This window comes from Delphinapterus leucas, chromosome 7 (genome assembly GCF_059928025.1).
Source record: "Delphinapterus leucas isolate spDelLeu-1000000601 "Yukka" chromosome 7, BTC_Dleu_Yukka2, whole genome shotgun sequence".
NCBI lineage: Eukaryota > Metazoa > Chordata > Mammalia > Artiodactyla > Monodontidae > Delphinapterus > Delphinapterus leucas.
In genome coordinates, this window is record NC_143135.1 from 62,586,011 (window position 1) to 62,608,294 (window position 22,284).

General features: G+C 39.6%; 3 protein-coding genes across 6 annotated transcripts in view; 1 reads left to right on the top strand and 2 right to left on the bottom strand.

Moving 5' to 3' along the window:
* The window catches only part of LOC149748753 (uncharacterized), a 43,575-nt gene extending 36,096 nt beyond the window's left edge, over window positions 1–7,479 (bottom strand). For all 4 annotated transcript variants that reach the window (XM_089914183.1, XM_089914185.1, XM_089914182.1 and 1 more), the window contains exon 1: window positions 7,374–7,479. In XM_089914183.1, the coding sequence (XP_089770309.1) occupies window positions 7,374–7,385 (12 nt within the window). In that variant the 5' untranslated portion in view covers window positions 7,386–7,479. The remainder of the gene's footprint in view (window positions 1–7,373) is intronic.
* The window catches only part of CCDC83 (coiled-coil domain containing 83), a 39,910-nt gene that overhangs the window by 13,548 nt on the left and 4,078 nt on the right, over window positions 1–22,284 (top strand). Inside the window, exons 4-9 of the mRNA XM_089914188.1 lie at window positions 831–998; window positions 9,063–9,154; window positions 11,881–11,949; window positions 17,302–17,423; window positions 20,868–20,947; window positions 21,608–21,816. Of these exons, the coding sequence (XP_089770314.1) occupies window positions 831–998; window positions 9,063–9,154; window positions 11,881–11,949; window positions 17,302–17,423; window positions 20,868–20,947; window positions 21,608–21,816 (740 nt within the window). The remainder of the gene's footprint in view (window positions 1–830; window positions 999–9,062; window positions 9,155–11,880; window positions 11,950–17,301; window positions 17,424–20,867; window positions 20,948–21,607; window positions 21,817–22,284) is intronic.
* Window positions 7,395–22,284, bottom strand: part of PICALM (phosphatidylinositol binding clathrin assembly protein) — a 146,476-nt gene continuing 131,586 nt past the window's right edge. The window contains exons 22-23 of the mRNA XM_089914170.1: window positions 13,487–13,635; window positions 7,395–7,501 (exon numbers count right to left, since the gene is read on the bottom strand). Coding sequence (XP_089770296.1) covers window positions 13,554–13,635 — 82 coding nt within the window. The 3' untranslated portion in view covers window positions 7,395–7,501; window positions 13,487–13,553. The remainder of the gene's footprint in view (window positions 7,502–13,486; window positions 13,636–22,284) is intronic.

Below are 22,284 nucleotides of genomic sequence, written 5' to 3' on the forward strand. Positions count from 1 at the left end.
GATGAGTAAGACGTGGTCTTGCCCTCAGGGGCTCTCAAACAAGACGGTGCGTGGTAGTGCGCCAAACAGCCATTCAGTTCATCGGACCTGGCTTTTTGTAATGCTGCCTTTTCCAGAATATTCAGCAGCATGATACTCAGCCTAAAGACTGAGTAGAATATCATGTGTAGGAAGTACACCAGGGCAAGCTGAAAGTTTATATGATTGAGAGGGCTCCGTATTTGTACACACGTAACTGGGGAACTTATGTTTCACTCTGAAGTCTCACTGTGTGGGGTTAGGGGAAGGCAGGTTATTATGACTATCATATGCTATCATTTCACACAAGGGAAGCTCAAACAATTGAACTTTAAATGATGGAATCAAACAGCTTACCTACAAAAATGGTCACCAAGTACTGGGGAAGGATGTTAAGTTGAAATCACTTTGCCCAGACACATAATGACCAGAAAAATGACAATTCACTAATAAAAAGTATATGCGACATAATATATTGTACAAGACAGGACACTTATCAAGCTATCACAGGCATAATTTAAGCTTGTGGGTCCCTAGGCATATAGGTTGATTGCATGTTACAGCTCTCAATCACAGCCCCAAACCACACAACTACTTTATAATTGGAAGTCTAATTTTACTTAGATTTTGAATCATGAGGGCTAGATAAACAATAGTTTGAATAGTTTAGATTTCCCTAAATTATAGATATAAAATAGTATTTAAGAGTTGATATTTTCACATCAGACCTTAACTTCACAAAAACAGATTGCAACATATAATGGTTGCAAGGACAATAGAAATGACAGAAAGTCTCGATTTTCTTTCAACAGATATGCGCATCCAAATAAATAACGCTGAGAAACTATTTCTTGAGAAACTCAGTGAGAAAGAATATTGGGAGGAGTACAAGAATGTAGGGAGTGAACAACATGCTAAACTCATTACCTCCTTACAGAATGACATCAACAGAGTTAAAGAGAATGCTGAGAAAATGTCAGGTCAGTTGCAAGAAAGCTGGTTCAGATTCAATAAAAAAATCTTTCAGGGGCAGACATTTGGTGGAAGAAAGAAACGGGTACCCCCTGAATCATCCGTTAGTCTCAGCTGTCAGCACAAGCACTATGAGCCTAAGGATTAGGTGAAGGGAGGAAGTAAAGAAACCATCCCAGGACCACCTATGGAACTGAGCAGGGGAAGTTAAGGGATGGGAGTGTGTGCCTCTGTGTGTGTAGAAACCCTGCAACCGACTTTGAGAAAGAAGCTTCATTCAGTGGGTGGGTGTCTGCCTGCTCTCACACCTGGGTCTGGGCCAATTCCACCAAGGTGAGAGGGTCCTGGGAAGGGGTTATATTAGAGAAGGAATTCACCTGAGGCAAGCTGAGGCAACCCACCCAGGCTGGACAACCAGAATCGTTATAGAAAAATGGCCAAGTAAATGCTAAGCTGCAGACGGGGGGGAAAAAAACTGGAGAACAAACATGAGACAGGAAGTGAAGAGGGTATGGAGCAGGGCGGCCTCGGGCATAATGAATCTTACCAGGATCAGAGCTGGGAACCATGAGGCCGGCCAGCTGTCTGTCACTGAGGCATAGTGGCTTAAAAGAACACCAGACAGAGACAAGAAAGTCCTAGGGTAGAACAAACAGGAGAAATCTGGCCTGAAAGAACACTGTGGGTGGATGGCAGTTCTGAGCCCAGCTGGTAATGGTACCCTGTTTTGTGGAAGGAGCGTTCATTCGGGGTCGTTCCCACTATCCCCTCTGAGGCTCTGTCCAGTCAGTCTGCTTCTAGACCAATTTTTATGTAAGTTTCTCAGCTCAGGGCCTCTGTACCACAGTGGTAGTGTAAATTTGGCCCCAAATCAGTTACAATTTTTCAAAAGGTTCTCCTCCCCAAAAGAAGAAAGTAAGAGTGACACCCTCCTACCCCTGTCAATCCCCCAGCCACTGAGATCCTTCCTCTAGATAAAAACACTATTACCAGTTCCTTATGTAACCTTTCAGAAAGAGTCCATGCATGTTTCAGTATGTACATATATGTCACAAGCAGCATGCCACAGATGCAATTTTTCACTTGCTCTTTCAGGTAACAATATGGACATCCTTATAGATGAGTACATATTAATACTTCCTCATCCTCCCAATGGCTACTTTGTTTTGTTGTACCATAATTTTTTAAAGTCCCCTACTCATAAGCATTTAGGCTGTTTCCCATCTTTTACTATTACAAATAATACTGCAGTGACTATCCTTACACAATCTCATTTTACTACGATGAACACCCTCGTATGTATGTAATTTCATTTATGTGCATCTCTAAAGGGAAATGGCTGGCCCAAACAGCCTATTCATTTTTACACTGATAGGCATGGCCCTGCGTAGAGGTTGTACCAAGTGTACTCCGGCTGGTGGTGGTGAGGATGTGTGTTTTCCCACTTCTTCAACAACAGGGGTTGTGATCCACCTCTTTGTTCTTTGCCAGTCTTTTAGGTAGAAAATGGTATCTCACTGTAGCTTTAATTTCCATTTCTCTTACTATAAGCAACAGTGAATATCTTTTTATAAGTTCAAGAACCATATGAATTTCCTTTCTGTTCACATCTTTGCCCATTTTTCTATCGTGCTGTGGAGCTCTTTACATTTCAAGGAAATTAGCTCTTTAACTGTGATATAAGATGCAAATATTTTTCCCATTTGTCATTAGTCTTTTGTTTATGCAGTGTTTGTATGAGGAAATTTTATAGCTTTATAGTGCCCAATTTATCACTTTGATTTTATGATTTCTGATATTACAAATACATTCTCTAATATTTTTCTTCTAGAATTTTTTATGGCTTCATTTTTATATTTAATCTCTGATTTTTTTGTGTGAGATAGGAAACCAACCTTATTTTTTGCCAGATGGCTTTCCAGTTGTCCCAACATCACCTATTAAATAAGCCATTTTTACCCTATGATCCAAAATGCTAACTTTATCATACTTTCATTTCCCATGTGTATTTGGATCTCTTTCTGTCTTTTCTATTCTGTTCCATGGATCTATGTATTTGTGCAACAATACCACACTTTAAAAATTGTTACTGTTCTAGTATGCTTTAGATTTTTAAAATAATTTTTCCAGCATTCCTTTATTTTATGGTTTTTAAGTAGGAAGAGTGATCTTCTCATATAAACTTAACCCATTATCCTGATTAGAAATTTGGATGATTTCTTTGAGCTGAAAATTTCATGCTTTTGTATCCAACTTTGGGGTAGGGGTAATATTTATATGCTGCTGGTTGAGCCTTGGCGTATAGCCTGTTTTAAGTGTCATGGGATAATGGCTGTTATGGGCTTATCTTATTTGCCATTAGTTTTAGGCACTTCTCCTAACCATACAGCAGCAATTCTGCCTGGGGATGATTAAAGCACCTTGGGGGCCACTAACTGGGCACAATGAATATGAGTAGAACTCCTAATTTAAATTTATCTGAAGTCTTACTACCACCATCTCTTCTTTTCCTCTCACCTCTCTCCTTCTTCCATGACTTTTCTAGAATTCTCCTCCCACACCCATGATCATGGAGTTTGTGTTAGCTAGACTGCTTTAATTGCAAGGAACAAGTACTTTAGTCGAAAGGGGCTTTATTGTAAGTGAAACATGATATTAAAATGAAACTTTTTTAGTCTCAGTTTAAACCTGGTTGTCTATATAATGGATACCACATTTCAAAGTAAAGTGAGATATCGCCAGGCAGACTGCCAATATGATGAGGCAGAAAACTGGTTTCACACCTTCAACCACTGAATTCCAGTCTATAAAAGAAGTTGAGGAAGCCATGAAAAGACTGTTGGAAATAAGGAGACAGTCTTTGGAAAGAGCTCTTGGTGTGCTGTAAGTTGTACACAGTCCCCCAAAGGGGCAGGTGAAGGGTAATTCCTCCTTCATCTCAAATCAAGTCGCAAGGTCTTTAAAGGAAATTCTTCAGATTCTTCAACATGTGTTCCCTGCAGTTTGGGGCGGGGGTGGGGGGACATTGAGATCTAGTTTATGACTCATCCCTGAAAAAAATCTATGGGATAAGTGGCTGACTAGGAAACTGTTCTAACATCAGAGCAAAGAAGAGGTCGGCAGCTGCTGCCCTGGGCTGGGCCTGTGTCTTAGTCCATTCAGGCCTCTATAACAAAGTACCAGAGACTGGGTGTCTTACAAATGACAGAAATTTATTTCTCACAGTTCTGGAGGCTGGGAAGTCAAGATCAAGTCACTGACAGATTCAGTGCCCAGTGAGAGCTTGCTTCCTGGTTCATCGATGCCTTCTATTTGCTGTAACCTCACGTAGTGAAAGGGCGAGGCAACTCTCTGGGGTCTCTATCATAAGGGCACTAATTCCATGCATGAGGCTTCTACCCTCCTGACCTAACGACCACCCAAATACCAGTACATTGGGGATTAGGTTTCAACCTAAGAATCTGGGGCGGGCGCGGGTGGGGGGTCAGAGACTTTCAGCCTGTAGCAGCCTGCACTTCCAGAGTTTGTTGTGGCAAAGCGAGAAGGAGTGTTTCCTGTGGACCGGTTGTGAAAGAGAGCTGGTACGCAGTCCTGTTAAATCTTGCCTGAGGGCTGATGAGAGGGGCCATGGTGCCCCCAAAGAGAAACAGGAGCCTGTCTATGTGGGAGGGAGGAGGAAACTGAGACCCAGAGGCCAAAGGAAGAGTCATTAGCCAACCTCCAAGGGCAGTATTTCCCCTGTGTCAAGGGCATGCAGGTAAAATATAACTAGCATTGGGGGAGGCGGTCCTCCGGAGAACCTACAAAAACCACCCCCAAGAGAGGAGAATCAATCTTAAATGCTAACTAGACCCAGAAAATGGGACATCAGCTTGAGATAGTATCAGTCAAGTGAGTGCTTTCCTGTCCCTTTCCAGGCTCCCCTTCAGCCCTGAGGGAGAAGGCATAGAAGTTCAAGTCAGAGGAAATGGTAGTAGGTTTAAGCTAGGAAGGGAACAGCCATAACTTTAAATGAAGCTTAAAATTTCAATTATTATAAAGACTAGACATATTAATTTCTGATTGGAAGATATTTTGTTATCACAAAGGAACCAGAAAAGTCATAGGATTGCCATGTATCTTACTGAGAGAGAGCTTCTAGCCTCACAGTATGAATTTTAAAGGCAAGAGAGAAAAATAAGGTTTCTTGATGTCCCATGATCATGTTTGTTGGATGTAACACTTGTACTGAAGAATGGGAGGACTGAAGATGGAAACAGAAGGCCATCAGATCAGTGATGGCTCTAGGGATGCTCCCTACATTTGTCACTCATGGTCTGTGACTGTCCCTCTTGTGGCACCTCTGCTTTGCTCTTTGTGCCTGTCCCCATTCTCTTCTTGCTTCCCACAGACCAATTCTTGCAGTATTCTCCAACCCAGATCCTGAAAAGAGCCAGTGTGATCACCTGCCTAGTCAAAGGTGACCAAAGACCTTCGTCCATGCCTCCTCATGGGTCATCAGTTGGCCCCAGCACAAACCATTCTTTGGTCAGCTGTCCAACCTATCTTATTCAGTAGCCACCCTGAGCCCTAGGGGCATGGGGAGGAAGAACCTGGAGCTGCTTCCCTGAACTTCAGCTAGAAGGAGATGTCGGGATATAGGGTGTAGAAAACACAGTCACTGATAAAACCAGGACAAGGCTCTTTCTCTCAATAAAAGGAAAGGGAACCTTAGATTAGGCTCAGGAACAGAGAAAGTATGGGTTATTACAAATCATCAGATATTAGAGTCACAGAGAGCTTTTACTTTTGTCCTTGACCAGGTGCATGGGACAGGGATCCTGAAAAGTTTCTTTGTACACTAACAGCGAGTTAATCCACCTCTTTGAATGCTAGTTTCCTCGCCTGTAAAGTGAGAGTACCTCAGAGATCTCCAGCAGAACTCACAGTCCCAGCACCTGCTTTTCTATACCTTATCTCATCCAACTCGTACAAGTTCCTTTGAGTTGGATACCATTGTGCCCAGTTTAAAGATGAGGAAACAGAGGCCCGGAGAAGTTAATTGCCTTAACTAAACGCACAGATTTAGTAAGCAGTGGAAATGGGATTTGAACACAGGTGTGTGTCAGACCCAAACCCTTATGCTTCAAATAAGTCCTCCCAGCTCTGTGATGCAGCGAAGTAGGGAGGGCTCTCTAACATGCACTCTGCCTGAAGAAACTGCTACATGGCCAGTGTTGCCACCTGCCCTTGCTTGGTTTTCTCCAGAGGGGGCTCAAAGGAAGTCACTGGCACAGTGAAGCTGGGTGACACCCGGAAGTGTGTGAAGAGTGAACAGACTCCTAAAAAGCCGTGGAGCAGAGCCAAAGCAGAGCCACACACAACAAGGAAAAGAGAACAATGCAAAGCAAGCTTCAGCCTCTGAGAAGTGTGGTCAGCTTCTGAGAAGTGACCATATTAGACCGGGCATCTGAGCAGCCAGGAGTCTAAAGGCACAGAGTCATAATCTCCCAAGCTCCCATTTGCAGTGTTCCAAACTTTTCTGGGAAGGAGACTTTTACATACTCCCAGTTTCTATGGCCGTATTCACAAATGTGTGGTTAATAGTTGCTACCTGAAGCATCATCTGAATTTCAAAGGATAACAGGGAGATTTTCACATCCTCCCTTGTGCTAGCTCCTCTGCTTCTGAGAAGAAAAACAGTCCATAGAGTTGTATATGGAATTTGGAACAGAGTTGGATGTTATTATCGCTTTTTCAGTATTAACATGAGGGAGAGCTACAACTTTACCCAGAGCATATTTGGTAATCTATTTTTTATGATTTATAGCAAATAATTAATATATAATGTTATCAAGCTCCAGTTTTTATGTTTTCTTTCAGATGCTAAGAATGTAAAATCCATTATAGCTCAACTCCTGATGCACTGCAACTTTTAGATTGATTGTTGTATTTTGTGTGGTAGAAATTTTAAATAAATATCTAGCGTTAGTCTAGTGGACTAGATACTGAACTGAAAAAAACAATCCATCAGAAATGAGATTGGAATGATTAAAACATTCAAGCAATTACTTTGAATGGGATTAAGAAAAATACAGGTTTTATACAGATAGATTGATATACACACACATACATACACACACATATACATATATATACATATCCATATATATATCCATATATATGTGTAGGTTGGAATAATGAAGATGTCCATTTTCTTATTCTCCAGATGTCAAGTTAGACTCGACCCAAAACCCAATGAACTCTTGTTTATAAACCTCAGCCACTCTTGTTCCAGCTCTGGAACCGGAGGTAGAAACTGATGGTTCCCAGCCTCCTTTCTGGCCACTCCACAGCCTGGGAGAGCTCGCCCCTTCCCTCCTTCGACTCTCCCTTTCCCTCACCAAAGTTGCCATTGTTTGCTGCTTCTATCCTGGCGCTGAAGGCTCAGATCACTGCCCTCCAAAGACGTGCAGCTGGCCAAAGTTCATTTTCTTCAAAATATTTTTCAGTATCTGTTGTGTTCCAGGGACTGCGGTAATAGAAAGATATGGAAGAGAAGTTTTTACACTCTGCTCAGAGTTTTCCTTGAATGGGGGAAGCAGTTATGCCAGTACAAAATACAAGGAGGGCTGAATAACTCCTGCCTAGCTCCCTGCCCCGCTTTCCAGAGCCTTAGATTGGCTCTAAACTATGGAAAGATCAGACCTGCAGATCTCCTTCCCTGTAGCCTAAGATCCTCAAGAGTGCTTAGAGTTGGCTTTGGTTGACTTGGTCTGTGAAGAAATTTTTCCCTTTGAAACAATGTCCTAAATGGCAGCTATGTTCCACAACACTCTCAGTACAATACTATTGTTTCATTATAGAATAAGTTAAATGGGTCTCTGTGGACCAGTCCAGAAATCTAGCAACCGTAATTGTCAACATCATTTGTATGGGAAGATACTTTCTGACTTCCAAGTAATTATGCTTCAAATGTTATAAATAAAACACATCTAATGGGGACACATAACATAGATGTTATCATAAAGCACAACTAACTTTGGCGATTCTTAGATTTGGAGGGTACACTACCCTCCTGTTGCACACTACTGACTACCTCATTGTATTCAGTCTTTGCTCAGATGTTACCTCCTCAAAAGAGCTTTCTCTGATCACCCTATCTAAAACAGAGAATTTTAGTTTTTTCTTCATCACACGCCTCACCACCTGAAATATTATTCATTCGATTCCCCATTAGGATGTACATGTCATAAGAGCAGGAGTTTTGTCTCTTATTTGGCAATATTCCCAGTGCCTTAAATAGTGTCATGCACATCAAAAGAACTTGATGATGATTCGTTGAATAAAAGAATGAACAAACTGGACTCATTTATCCAGCTTTATTTCTCTCCTCTCTCTAAAGCAGCCTTCATGTCACTACATCTTGCTTTCCTTAAACAGAAGTGTTGATTATATGATCTCTCGGCATCTTTCAAGGCCCCCAATTTTACGATCCTTTGCTCTCTCAATTCTGACATTTATGATGTAAGAAAATCTGGAGAGGATAGAGAATCCTGCACTTCTTCATCTCTGTTCTCCCTTCTTGCTCTGAACCCAACTCAGAACGGGTCTACTGACTTTCACAGCCCCTCTCCTACTCTCTCTCCTTATTCTGTCTTTCCTGCCCCAGGAAACGCATGCCAAGAATATTGGAAAATTAGTTAGAAGGAGTTAGATGTACAGGATGCCACTCAAGTGTGTAATCAAATCTCTTCATATTTATGTGGTAGAATCAGAAGTTGTGTGATATGAAAAGTAGACGGCTGCATAGGTACTAAAGTGTTCGAAATTCTCCCTTTGGAGAGACAATCCTTTAAAACTATGACTATTCATGAGACAGGTATCATTGTAAACGAAGTCACATTAAGGTGTTAGTAAATTATTGGAGCATTTCTTCTAACTGGAGGTACTAGATGCTTCAGTAAGAATGTACCTTGAAAATTCAGAAAAGAAAAAGTACATAGAAAGGAGAGGTGGGGATCATGGAAAATAAAATTTATAACTTCATAGTTTTACCTAGGATCTTAAGGTTTCTAATTTTCTTTTTAAAGAACAGTATAAAATCACCCTGGAAGATGATAGAAAGAGAATAATCAGAGAAACTTTGTTGCAACTGAACCAAAAGAAGGAATGGGCCACAGAGGTATATCTCAATTTTCTTTCTTTCTTTTTTCTGATAGATTTTTATTCTTCTCACACAGAATTTCAAAATTTTAACTGAAATGTAGTTGATGTATAATTCTTCTCACACAGAATTTCAGAATTTTAACTGAAATGTTAGTTTCAGGTGTACTACCGAGGGATTTGACATTTGCATACGTTATGAAATGATCACCATGATAAGTCTCGTAACCATCTGTCTCCATACAAAGTTATTATTGACCATATTCCTTATGCTGTACATTACATCCCATGGCTTATTTATTTTATAATTGGAGGTTTGTACCTCTTAATCCCCTTCACCTATTTCACCCTCTCCTGTCTGTATTTCAATTTCCTTAGAAAACAAAGCTCCCCCCACCCATTTCTTTCTCATGGTGTATTATAACGGTCAGAAACTTGTGTTTTGAAATTAGGCAGTTTAGTTTAAATCACAGTTCTACCACTTACTGGGTGCATAAACTGAATTTATACTTGACTTTTCTGGGCTTCGGTTTCCTAATCTATAAAAAGGGGACAATAATAATATTTAACTTTAATGAATAGTATAAGGATTGATAGTGCCTCATAAGAGCAAGAGCTCAGTAAATTAATATTCGGTTATTTTTAAGTATAATAATAATGGCTACAACAAATTATTAAATTAGATTTTGGATGAATTATAGGATGAAATATAATTTGTCTAAAAAGTACTTTCTTACATATGCAAACCTAAGAGAGTACACTTTACATTGCTGGAGCTTTAAAAATTGGGGATATAAAAAAATGTTTGAGATGTAATTTCCAATTCATGTTTTCTAACCTTTGTTTTGCCCCAAATGCCTGACTTTCTTTCCTTTTCACTGCCCTTCCCCTGTCTCCAGACTGTCTCCTAAATCAGTGAGGTCCCTGCTGGGATTGTCTCTTTATCTGGAACATCCTTTCTTCAGAGTCATAAACATCTGGTCTTTTCTTCACTGAATTTCAGTTGCCTTTGTTTGTTGCTTCCCTGTTGGTTCAATTGTTCTTTCAGTGTTACTATTCTACTGCATGATTTTACTGATTAACACAAATACAGAGGATGTGGAGAACTGACCAACGGTTTTGTCTGCCCATGCAATTCAGACCCTTTGTTACTGAATATGATTAAATGGTGAAATCAACAATTAAGTAATCTGATCATAGTTAAGATGATTAAAAATGCATATGTAGATCAAATATGCCCTCAGTATGTACATTCAATATATAATGAAGACTGTTCCCAATACTGTTCCTAACATTTTACATTAAAGTCTCCCAACAATCCTGTTAAGGGAAAGACTTGCTAATAAAAAGACAGAGGCACAGAGAAACTTTGTAACTTGCCCAGAGCATGTGGCAGAATAGAGAGTTAAGATAGCTTCTTCAGATCATTACTCTTAATCATTACATTGTACATTTTCTTTTCCCCACATACTGCCAAACACCCACACACGTGAACGAATTTTCCTCATTTTCTCTGGCCATCTTATGTGTTAACTTCTAAAATCTACTACTTTTGTGCAACCTTGGCTGCTTATTGGAGTCACCTGAGAAATTTGTTTAACCCAGGTGGGTCCTGGGTCCCACCCACAGAGATGCTCATGTAATTGGCCTGGGATGTTGCCTGGGCTTTTGGATTTTTCAAAATATCTGGGAGATTCTAATGTGTAGCCAAAGCTGAAAACACTACTCTATTGTTAGTGAATTAAGCCATTAGTCAACTAAATTCAATTATGAGTGACTTCCTACTTTTGTTCAAACAAAATTCTATGTTCAAATAAACTTTAGACTTATCAGTTGGAGCTGAAGTATAAAAATTCCTGGTTCCCAGGAAATGGAGGTTCACTCTTTGGTCAATTACCATGATTTAAAGAAAAGAAATTTATTGCACATCTTCCTACTTTAAAGACTTACACAAATTTACCCTTAACATAGTTTTAAATTATTTCAATCCATGTTTATGAACCAGAATATTTTTCTTCTTGTGGTTATGTCCTTCAGTTCCTGCGTTTGTAGCACGGTATCCATATAAAAGTACCTCACATATAACTAGAATCTGTCATCCATTATAAAGTTCCTTTGGGTGAAACTGTAAATATCCTAGTAACTGAATATGAATTTACATTTTAAGATCCTACTGATAAAATAAGGATTTTCCTGTTTGCTTTGTCTAAAATGCCTTTTTCCAGGAGACTATCTAGCTACAGCCTGCTATCCTGAAACTATTGGCTGTTAAGTTTGTAAGTATGTATATTGTTATTATTGCCATGCAGAAATCTTTCAAATTAAAAAGGTAGTTATATAATCTATTCATGCCTTTGCTATACATTGAATTATGTCTGTGACCATAAACTTGAAGGAAGTTTGATCACTGCAGTTTAACCATCTTAATTGTGGAGCAGATCAATTAATGACTGATTTCACCATGGCAGTCAGATTCAGTCACAATAGGGGCCAAATTGAATGGACAACCATTGTCCAGTTCTCTCAATCACCTGTGTTAGGCAATGTAAATCAGCAAAAACAATACAACAGGATAATAAAGAAAGAACAACTGCACCAAAAGTTTTTAGGTATATTTCCAAAGTAATTGCAAAACATAATTTTAAATGATCAGATAAGTTGATTGTGTATCCCCATTGCTAAAACTCTTAAATGTTATGTGGCAGCTCTTCTTTAATACAGAAAAGTTTTGTTTTTTTTTTTTAGAATGCTATAAGGTTCATTGACAAGGGCAGCTATCGAGAGATCTGGGAGAATGACTGGCTCAAAAAAGAGGTAAGTGGAATTTTTAGAAACAAAGCCAATTTCTTCTTTCTCATTTTTTTGAACTGGAAATGTGAGCTGAAGTCATGGGAAAAGCATGGAACCATGACTGACTGAGGTAAAATGAAATTCAAGTGGAGTCCTAATCTTATTACAAGTTATTACTCAATGAACACCATAAATAATCTCAATAATAAACAGAAATCATTTTTGGTGTTACAATTCATACAACATACTCAAGTGTGCAAAGCTTCTTTATGTCCTAAAACTGATCTGGCCTTCCTCTGGACCCTACTTCCTCATGGGTGATGGGAGCAAGGTTTAAGGATCATTTTAACCTCATTCTCTGCTATTGTAAATTGCCTCTTTAGGTATTCAAATTGGTAGGGAAGAGGTAAAGTTGTCATTATATGCAGATGACATGATACTATATATAGAAAACCCTAAAGACTCCACACAAAAACTACTAGAACTGACAAATGAATTCAGCAAGGTGGCAGGATACAAGATCAACATACAGAAACGGGTTATATTTCTTTACACTAACAATGAAATATCAGAAAGGGAATGCAAACAAACAATCCCTTTTAAAATTGCACCAAAAAATAGAAATAAAATACTTAGGAATAAACCTAATCAAGGAGGTGAAAGACATATGCTGAGAACTACAAAACATTAATACAGGAAACTGAAGATGATTCAAAGAAATGGAAAGATACCTCATGCTCTTAGATTGGAAGAATTAATATTGTTAAAATGGCCATACCACCCAAAGCAATCTAGAGACTTAATGCAATCCTTATTGAATTACCCATGACATTTTTCACAGAACCAGAACAAATAATCCTAAAATTTATATGGAAACATAAAAGACCCAGAATTGCCAAAGCAATCCTGAGGAAAAAGAACATAGCAGGAGGCATAACCCTCCCAGACTTCAGAAAATACTACAAATCTACAGTAATCAAAACAGTGTGGTATTGGCACAAAAACAGACCTGTGGATCAATGGAACAGAAGAGAGAGTCCAGAAATAAACCTACACACCTATGGACAATTAATCTTCAGCAAAGGAGGCAAGAATGTACAATGGGGAAAAGACAGTCTCTTCAGCAAAGTGGTGTTGGGAAAGCTGGACAGCTGCATGTAAATCAATGAAGTTAGAACACACCCACACACCATACACACACACACAAAACTCGAAATGGCTTAAAGACTTAAATATTAAGACAAGACACCATAAAACTAGAAGAGAACACAGGCAAAACATTCTCTGACATAAATCATAGCAATGTGTTCTTATGTCAGTTTCCCAAGGTACAAGAAATAAAAACAAAATGAACAAATGAGATCTAATCAAGTGTATAAGCTTTTGCACAGCAAGGGAAACCACAAACAAAAAGAAAAGACAACCTACAGACTGGGAGAAAATATTTGCAAAAGATGTGACCAACAAGGGCTTAATTTCCAAAATATACAAACAGCTCATACAATTCAATAACTGAATATTTCCACATAGATGTCGCAAAGGCACTTCAAACTCAACATACCTGAAGCATAATTTATTAAATTTCTTCTTAGATATTCTTTTCCTTCATTTCTTTTTTTGCCATCTGCTCAGACACCCGAGGTAAAAATGTTACCATCAGCTTCTTTTCCATTTTCCTTGCTCCCATTTGACTGAAAAGAGTTGGTTAGTCTAGGAAACAAAAGAATTTAAAAATCAATATGCTTTCTATGATATTGACAATTATCTTGAAATTGCCTTTATAAAGTCATGGTGAGTAGGAATCCATACTATTTCCAAAACTAATCAAGATGAATCCTCAATTTTAAAAAATAAGTATTAATTTTAAAAACTCAAGGTGAGCTCAATAGTTAAAGAATATTAGGGAGAAACTTGGTTCTTATACTTTTATTAAATATAACAGTATGATCCTAGTGATAATAATTTAACAATTCAAACCTTAAATTTTATAAGATATCATAGATGTTAAGTTCAGAGAAAATAACTACAAAAGTTTATATTCGACTGAAAAGAAAGGCCATTTTGTGCCTTGGTCCTTCCTACTAAAGACACAAATTACATTTTGTTTTATTTTTTAATTCTCATAATTCAGTGGAAACAAAAGACAGAAAAAACGTCAAGTTTAACTGAATCATGAGCAAAAAGAGCTCACTAATAAAGAACAAATCATATAATTCAATATATTTAATTTCTCTTTATTTCAATAAATATTCATTTTTGCTGTCATTAAATTTACTCACAAAATTAATTAAAACCAGTTCTGGTTATAAGTACTATCACAATAATTGAAAATTGCCTGGAAATAGAACAATGTATGTCAATTAATTTCTTTGAGGAAGGCTTAGAATGAGTAACAAGGGATATTTAACAGTGGAACTCCCCCAAATATTTCTCCATTTAGCTATCTTTCAACAATAATCAAAAACTGACATCTCTGGGAAGAATGAGATGTCCCATTGCATGACTTTTATTATCTGGTTTTATTTAGCATGCTTATTAGGAACATGAAGAAAATTCAAATTTCCAAATAACCTGGACTAACAACAAATGGAAAGCTGGAAAAACTAGGCAAAGGGATTCAAAGAGGTTAGCAATCAGAGTTTCAAACGTGAGGAGGCATAAAGCTAACTTGGATCTTGCAGGGGAAAATTTCAAGAGCATGCATTTTATTCAGGATCCTAGGTCCCTGACTTATAATAGTTTTAACTAAATTATCTTGCCCAATTTCTTAAGTACATTTCTTGGGTATCTGGGGAGAAGCAGGGGCGGGGAAGGAAAAGAGGTCTTCTACTTCCTTCTTTATACTTTCTTACCCCAGAAACTAAAGGTATTTATACGGCTATAAAAAGGAACTAGTTTTCATTTCCCTAACATTTCAAAAGACTGGGAGGGAGATAGCAATTGATGAGAACCTTACTTAGCACTCTACAGGGATAGGTGATGTCACAGGATATCCATAGCTTGAAAGATTGGACTTAACTCCCCAAATGGGCCCTCATTCCCAGCTTTGGCAGGAGACCAAGAATTGTGTGTGCGGCCTCCCAAGTATGCCAAACCCTTAGTCACACATTCTATTAATTCCTTCTTTTACAACCTCTAACTATGATTTTTTCTCATCCTTTGACATTTGAAAATTATAAACTTTTCCTTAAGGCATTCAGGCTTGTAATCAAGCTGATCATATCTTAAAAACATGAGATCCTAAAGCACCAACACCTAGCTCTGTAATGTAGAATTATGGACTTAAACGGTTTTGTGAAATTGTTTAAGGCTGGTAAATAATATATGCTTTTCTTTCCATCTCTAAGCCAGCAGCAATATTTGAGCCTTTTCTATGACACTGGTACTGTTTTATATTATAATTATTTGTATATTTGTTCACTGGTTTGTATACTTGTTCCCTCTTTTGAGGGAAGGAGCCACACTTTATTGGATTTTGTATCCGTCTACCTCTAGGACAGAGCCTTACCCATGGTAAGAATTCAAGCATTTAATAAATGACTTATGTGAAAGGGATATCCATCTGGTAATATACTGAGTGCTTCCAGATTCCAAAATACAATAATTTCAACTACAAATAAAAAATGTTAGTCATCTTTTTCTAAGTACTCATCTCAGTTATGCTCTTGGCAACTCCTAACAAGAGATACTGAATCGAAACCCCTACCCTGTGCCCTTATTTCATCATATTCCCTGGAGACATGTTACTTATTCCACTATTCTCACCAGCCGATCACTTTCTATTTTATTGTCTTATTTCTAATTCTTCTATTGTCCTGACTTCTCCACACGAGCACCTCTCAATCCAGCTCATGCTGTTTTGGGGGGCAGAGAGGGAAGGTGGGGATTCTATCTAGTCACATTCTTCTATATATTCTTCCCACAATCAAGCCTTCTTTAGACAAAAGTTATCAAAATACATTTCTTAAAGATTGATGGGAACTCTATCAACAGAACTCCTGTTTGAGTTAGCCACATTTCTTCAGTAAACGTTAAGCCTGCTATGTCCACGAAGGACCTTCCATCACCTGCGAGATAGAAATAAGACTCTTTAGCATTACTTGGCTCCCCTACTTGTCCAGTTCTTCTACTTCTCCCCATTCCCATTTTATTTCTATCCACACCAAAATGTGGATAGAAGGCACATGTGCCTTTATCCATGTGGCTCCTTCTGCCTAGAATATATCCTCTCTTGTCTGCTAGAGAATCTCTACTTGGCCTTCAAGATCCAGAAGAGAGGTCATCTCTTCCATTAACTCCCCTTTACCCCCTCACACCTGGCGAACATAGGGTGAACCTCTATCTCTCCCACAGTCCCTGGATGGCTTCCATTATGATTTTATCACACTATTTTCTGTTGCTATCACTCTTTCCCATTAAACTAAGAGATCCTTGAAGGTTATTGTATCTTATTGATCCTTTGTTCCCAAAGTGTACTATAGTTTTTGACGCCTAGTAGGCATACGCTACAATTACATGAGTGAATGAACAACATTTCATCTCTCTGATGTTTCTCGGAATGACTCCAGCACACTCAAGAGAGAATATAATTGTCCTATAGAGGCTGATAGAAAGGGCTCCTAGGCCTGTACTTCTCTTTTTTAATTGCCATAATAAAGATTTTTTCCCAGTGTTATTAGTTTTCATTATGTTGTTTATAATTAACCTTAGATAGAGCCTCATTTAGCTACTAACACCAGAGTGATAAATTAGTCTTATTTTCTTATTTATCTCTGCCTCCAGCTCAGATAAATCCAGTGATGTTTCTGAAGAGTAGGAAAGGACTGCTCCTGCCATTCAGTAATAACTGCCTAATCATGCAACCAAGTTCTGCAAATGACCAGGAAAAAAGTCCCACCTGTTCCTTCTTAGAGCAAACCCAGTAATAAATAATACAGGATAGATCTTCCCCTCAGGCAAATGCACTTTTAAAAAATTAATTAATTTATTCATTTTGGGCGCTGTTGGGTCTTCGTTGTTGCACGGGCTTTCTCTAGTTGCGGCAAGTGGGGGCTACTCTTCGTTGTGGTGCGTGGGCTTCTCATTGCGGTGGCTTCTCTTGTTGCAGAGCACGGGCTCTAGGCGCGCAGGCTTCAGTAGTTGTGGCACGCGGGCTCAGTAGTTGTGGCGCACGGGCTTAGTTGCTCCACGGCATGTGGGATGATATTCCTGAACCAGGGCTCAAACCCGTGTCTCCTGCATTGGCAGGTGGATTCTTAACCACTGCACCACCAGGGAAGTACCACAAATGCACTTTTAAAAGTTGAGTGTTTTATAGAGGACTAGATAGAACTAAGTCCATAAGTACTAACACCCACTCTCTTTTCCTGAGAATAGATCGCAAATCACAGGAAGGAAGTGGAAGAACTGGAACATGCTATTCATGAGCTGGAAGGAGAAAATTTGGTGCTTATTGATCAGCTGTTCAACTGCAGACTTGTGGATCTCAAAATACCCAGGTGAGAGTCATTACATATCTAGAAAGTATTTTTTTTTAACATTTGTATCTGTAAAAAGTTATTTCTTTTACGATGACAATTCTTTAATAGTTGGAAAGAAAGGAGCTCACAAAATGGCCATGGGGAAGGTATAAGATCATTACAGCCGACCACTGGTCCAGTGCAGACTTCGACTTGCTTTTTCTAACAATGCCCTGTGGTCACAGTAGCAAACACTGAACATGAATGTCACAGCTGCTGCCCTTCAGAAGCCTCTGGGCCAGCAGGGGATTGGGCATAACAATAAATGCACAACAGTACAGCGGAAGAGGCACGGGGTTCGAAGCCAGCACACAGGAGGAGTGGTCAACTTGATGGGAGCTCCTGGAGTGTTCTGAGCATCTGCTTACCTTGTGGATTATAGAATGGTTTCCTCTGACAGTTAATGAAAGAGGCAAACCACTTGCTAGGCAGAGAAAATAGCCTGGCCTTCCAAGTCACATTTATTCCTGCATGAGAGAAATCAAATATGTATATGGCTTTGTAGTTTAGGTTATCTCTTTTTCTTACCTGACAAAAAAAAGTCTTAATATACCAATCTTGATGAAAAATTAGAGCCCTGGAATGTGGTATTAAAACCCAAAGTGGCATTCATAATTTGGACAAGTAGTCAGAAACAAGAAATAACCTAAATAGTAACATGCTTAGGAAGATTGAGGAACTAAATCACACAAATGTGAGGTGTACATGTGCAAGATGGGAGAGAAGTTCAACATGGTGGAAGGGTCAGGAAAACACTTCCACCTGAGTAGGTCTTGCTTGTGTGGCGTGGAGAAAATACTATTAGAGACATAATAAAGTATTTATTGTTGGCAAACTTCCTAATGTGCTTCAAGAAGGGTAGATACAAGTTGTGGGGTTTTTATTTGCTGAGCTAAGTGATGGGTGTCGGGATACAAGATTGGAGAAATGGGAGATGGTGCAATTACTTTATAGGCTGAACACTGGGTGGGGCAGGACAGAGAAAGAGGCCACCTGCCTCCCTTCCACAGTCTATGTGTGCTGCCCTGGAGCCACAGATACCAGTGTAAATGAGGTAGGCAGTCAGGCTGAATGAATTGGCTGATTACTGGACTCCTGTACTTCCAGTCTCTTGAGCTGATGCCCTTGAGGGTCCCTAGGGGGTGGGGGGGCCTCACTGTCACCCCAGCAGGCAATGCTCTCTTTTGCCAGCCTCCCTCCCTATGATCAGGTCTCCAGCTCCACACTCCCGTCCCGCCTCTACCCCGAAGCACCTGCTGCTGCCACCCCTTTGTGATCACGCGGAATCTCTGCCAGCCTTGCCTTCTAACCACTGCTCCACCTGCTGTCCGCTGTGTTCTTTTTCTCTCTTCCGAACCAGCCAACCCTTAGGAAAGAGCTACCCTGTAAACTGCCAACCCCACTTCCTGCTTTGGTCAGCTCAGTCTAGTGCACCTGATTTGCTGCTGATGTGGGTGTGAAGTGCTCATTATAATAAAGGGGAAATCTTTCATCGGCCAGAGAGAGCTTGGCAAGGACAGGAAAGGGAGATGAGAAACTTTTAATGGCGATTTTCATTAAGTTGTTTGCTGTATTGTATGCAATTTAAACCTATCTGCTAGCTTCCCCACAGAAATCCACATTGTTCATCAATGCTTTGTGGGTTGGTTTTCTTTAGTGAGAGACCTGAGTGCTTAGTTTTGCTTCAGAGTTGGGAGAGATGAATGCAAAATCTGTCCGAGGGAAAAGAAACAGCATGGGCGACGTTTAGAAGAACTGGGTTTGGTGCCCGGTATTTGCCTCCATGGCACACTGAACTTTTCCTTTGTAACTAGCATTTATCAGGGTAGGGACTACTTTTTAAACATCTGCTTCCTTGCTAGATTGTCCTTGAGACAAGTGTTTAGGACATCTTAGAAAGACCCGAATAAAGAAACAGAGAAATGTGTAAACCCTCAATTATCTGTTACAATGCTTATCTAGAAGGAAAAGTTCAGGAGCTTTTCCTGTATCCATTTTCAAGTCAAAGAAATGTTAACACATACTGTGTAATTTATGGTAACTGCCCTTTCCACCTCTTTGTTGAGAATTTAGTCCTGTATATTCTGGTAGGGTGAGAAATAGACATGAACAGTACCCAGTAAACGAATAAAAACTTCCCTATTTGGATGAAGAATGGGGTATTCTACCTAATAGAGTTATTGTATTTCCCATCCAGAGCTCCCCAAACTTCTTTCCTTCCTGACTCCCATAGAACATCATAGTATTTGTCTGATACATTAGATGAGCTGAATAAGCTAGAGGTGACTGCCCAGGGACTCCCAGGCCGCAGAGCTGAGGCTAGGTGGACCAGTACCTCAAATCTAACGCTAGTTTCATATGATAACGTTCTGTAAAATATTTTCTGTAACAAATGTTGCTGCCCTGTGGTGGTACAAAAGTGACAATAAACTAATGATTAAGAGAGAAGCCAGACTTAAGAAGGGTACGGCATTTAGTAAGATCGTAGTTATTCAAGAGTAAAACCAGGAAAGAAGAGAACTCTGTGGCCTCAGACTTGTCCACCTGCAGATCAGAGCTTCACTAAGTCAACACTTAAGAAGGTTTTAAGATATAAATATTGTATGTAGTTACATTATTTGCTGGAGCTCTAAACATCTCAGATAACACCTCCTTCGTGGTCTTTAAGTAATTGACAGCCTGTAATCCAGGGGATTCACTCTGGTTGCTAAGCATGAAGTGTGGCTGGCGCATCTGCCAGGGGCACTTGCTTCACGCTATAGCTTCAGGCAAACTTCATGGCGGTGCTGTATGGAGCTTTCAAGGTATCACGTCCTCTGACTGAAAATCCCACTGGCCTCTGCAGCGCAGAGAGTTGCAACAGCAGACGCAAACTCACCAGGCTTGTAGCTGGAACATGCCGCTCAGCGAGAGCCAGAACCTAGGTGTCATCTTGGATTCCTACTGCTGTCTTTCTCTTTTTCTCTTTATCTCAAATCCCATCCCATTCCTCATCTGGATTCCCTGCAACAGTGACCTAACTGGTGTCATGATCGCTCTCATTTCTGGGACTTTAAGCCTGTTATTTCCTAATCACGGGATGCCCTCCCCTCACCCCAAGCTCTTCCCTGGCAAACAGCCCCTGGTGTTTCAAGACTCAACGCAGGTTTCATCTTCTCCTGGAAACCTCTCCTTACCTCCTAAGGCTAAATCCGGTGCTGCTTCTCTTTGCCCCGTGGCACTCCTGACACTGTGCTCCTCACATAATTACCCACCATGGTACAAACCATCACCATCAAACACTGTAAGCCCGTCTGCCACCCCACTGGGCCTGATGCCCCCTTCTCATCTGTGTCTCCAGCACCCAGCAGAGAGATAAGACACTACTGAGCAGGTGGTACAATATTTGCTGACTGACAGACTACTTTTCTTATTTGTTTTTAGGCGACTATATCTTGCTCAAGCTGTTGGACAGGAAGTGCCACAGGAAGAAATGCCTTTGGAGTTGCCAAAAACATATATAGGTATTATTTTATTGTAATGGTGATTTTTAAAAAGTTGACAAACACTTAATTGCGCTTCTTGTTATGGACAGGAACCTTATATCAGAGAGCTATTCAGCGAATAGATGCCTGCCAGCTCCTCCATATTTCTCTATGCTTGCAGAGCTTACCTAACCCATCTCCTTTCTCTAGTGACTTTTCAAATCAAAGTCACCATGTGTCACAGTGAATTAAATAGACACTGGTAGAGAAGGATGGAATGATGTCTACACTGGCACGGTTAGTGCTCCAATTTAGCCAACCAACCAAAATACCAACACACTCACAGGTCCCCATGTGATTATTATAACTTATTAGCTAACAGAAGGAAATACAACCTAGATGCGGTTTCGAATAATAGGACTCACTCTCACTTTAATACCTAGATTCTACATTTCTAATTCTCAAATTTTTCTCCTCCAGGAGATTCTCAAAGGTCTTTCAAATTTAAAATGTGACAAAGGAGCGTATATATATATATATATATATATATCTCTGAGTCACTACACCAGAAACTAACACGACATTGTAAAGCAACCATATTTCAATTCAAAAAAAACTAAAACTGAAAAAAGAATGTGACAAAGTATGTATTGTATTTCTAATCTGTTCAAAAATTGTACATAATTAATTTCTTTGCACTCATCCCAGAAAAGTCACAATTGCAACCTGCAGAAGTAAAAAGTAGAGACTTGTTGAGCTTATCACTTGGGAGCAGTGCTTTACATCTTAGTCATGAGGATAGCAGCAGATACAGCCAGCATCTGAAGATAGATGAAGAGAGTTCAAGTATAGAGTTTGGAGCCTCTGATATGAAATACTTACTGTATGAGGATGAGCGGGATTTCAAGGTAAGATTCATGAGAAAACATCTTGACTACTAGAGAAAATGTTGCTTTATTAGTTAGTGGAGAAAATTAACCTGCAGTATGGATGCTGAAAAATTCTATTTGCAATTATTAGTAAAATTTGCCAACCATTCATGTCTGTCACTAGATACTATTTTCACTCCTACCTTTGCCCAACTTACTACATATATTCATTTATAGACATCCATTACTAGTATACCATGTAAGTTATCTAGTGCTACATAACAAATTACCTCAAGAATTAGTGCTTATAACAATAAATCATTTATTCTCTTTCAGGGCTTCTGTTGGTTAGAAATTTGGGAAGGTCTCCAGTGGACAGTCCTCACTTGGGTTCTCTAGAAGGTGCAGTTATATTTAGCTGAAGGCTTGATTTGGGCAGGAAGATCCACTTCCAAGGTGGTTCACTCACATGGCTGGCAAGTTGATGCTGGCTAAGCTGGGGGCTTC